The following is a 1439-nucleotide window of genomic DNA, read 5'->3' as shown; positions in this document are numbered from 1 at the left end:
CTCATCATGAAGCCCTGTCGTCACACTGTGCGCACGGGGGTGCAGTGGTTGTGGGCCCCACTGAAGATTGCCACTTCGTCAGTTTTCAGCAGGCCCGGCCATTGCGGAGTGCCTTGTGAATTTGTTTGCGGATGCGCTTGCCAGTTAGCCATGCAACTCACTTGCACTGGTGTGTCGGGCGCCGTGAGCCAGACCGTTTCATTTTTCTTCTTTTTTCCCCTCCTCCTCCTCCTCCTACTCCTCCGTGCAGGCAGACATGGCAAGGCCTCGTTCAGGCGCTTGCCCTGCCCATTGCTTTTAATGCTCGGCGCCTTGGCAGGGCTGCCGGTCGTGGCGGACTCCGCTGTGGGTTATGGGGCATTGCGTGGCCTTCAATAGCGTGTCTTGATCGCAGGCCGCGATAGGCGGAAAAGAACTGCCTCGCCCGGGAAACGAGGGCCACGGCGGCGTGTGTGTTCCGTCGCCGTCAATTTGGCGTGGCTGTGAGGATGCTGGTGGAGGTGGTGGCGGTGCCGCCTTCGCCCGCAAGGGACGAGGCCTCGGCCCGCAGTGGTGCGCGTACGGCGCATGGAGGACTCTCTCTCTCTCTCTTGTTCTCCTTGTGTGTAGATGCGTGCTGTGTCGCGCTCGCCGCGTGACGGGAGCCTGCGTGCCGGCCCTCCTCCCCTTTTCTCCGCCTATTCTGCATGTAGTTGCTGTTGGTTGTTTTTTTTTTTGCTTTTGCTCTTTTGCTTTTTGGACGCTGGTAGACCGCGCAAGCCACAGCAGCACAAGCAACCTCCACAACAGACCGCAAGGATACCATGCCCGTCGCCAGCCTCAGCCGCCTCGCCCTGGCCCTGGCCCTCGTGTGCGCCCTGATGTGCCTCCAGCTGGTGGCCGCACAGGGACTTGGGGAAGCCGCCGCGAAGAGTTCGCGTCCGCCGCGAAGAGTTCTGCGTCCGCCGCGGGGTCTGCCGTGGAATCCTCCGCGGAGGACCTCGCCGTCCTCTTCGCGCATCCGTGGGCGGCTGCCGGCGCTGCCTGCGTCGCAGTCGCGGCGGCGCTGCTCTAGGCGTAGGCAGACGTCTTTTGTTTTTGTGCCGGTCGGGAGGCAAGGCGCGGTGCCCGGCGCCAGGAGGAGACTGCGGGACACCAGCGAGGCGCACAGCATGCGCCGTGGCCTGCACACCTCTGCACCGCCTCCGGTTGGTGTATTAGGTGTGGGCACTCTGGGTCGCTTGTATTTTTTGATTTGATGCTTCGCCTTTGTGAAGTAATTTCTTGTAATGGGGTGATATAGTATGTGTGAAGAAAAGCGCGCACCCAGATGGGGCGTAGGGAATGCTAGCGTATATGGTTTAAACTCCTCCGTTTTTCTTTTTTTCTTTTATTCTTTAGCTGACCAATAATACCGCAGAGGAAGGCAGCGGTTACATGTTTGTTTGTTTATTTTTTAT

General features: G+C 59.6%; 2 protein-coding genes across 2 annotated transcripts, besides 1 other annotated feature; both read left to right on the top strand.

Annotated features, from left to right (window-relative positions):
• On the top strand, window positions 1-378 carry Tco025E_10031 (uncharacterized protein; the record flags this gene model as incomplete). The annotated part of the gene is made up of 1 exon (XM_029376823.1): window positions 1-378. A coding segment is annotated over one exon (378 nt), but the record flags the coding sequence as incomplete, so codon positions are not given.
• Window positions 379-702: 324 nt separating this feature from the next.
• Window positions 703-736: a sequence feature (A-rich).
• Window positions 737-803: 67 nt separating this feature from the next.
• On the top strand, window positions 804-1238 carry Tco025E_10030 (uncharacterized protein; the record flags this gene model as incomplete). Its single annotated transcript, XM_029376822.1, has 1 exon — window positions 804-1238. One exon carries the CDS (start codon window positions 804-806, stop codon window positions 1236-1238), a length of 435 nt encoding a protein of 144 aa, XP_029223141.1.
• Between the last annotated feature and the right edge of the window lie 201 nt (window positions 1239-1439).

Source organism: Trypanosoma conorhini (assembly GCF_003719485.1).
Source record: "Trypanosoma conorhini strain 025E chromosome Unknown Tco_14.4_contig_01422, whole genome shotgun sequence".
Taxonomy (NCBI): domain Eukaryota; phylum Euglenozoa; class Kinetoplastea; order Trypanosomatida; family Trypanosomatidae; genus Trypanosoma; species Trypanosoma conorhini.
Note: the sequence above shows the minus strand (reverse complement) of the source record. Positions and strands in the feature narration are given on the sequence as shown.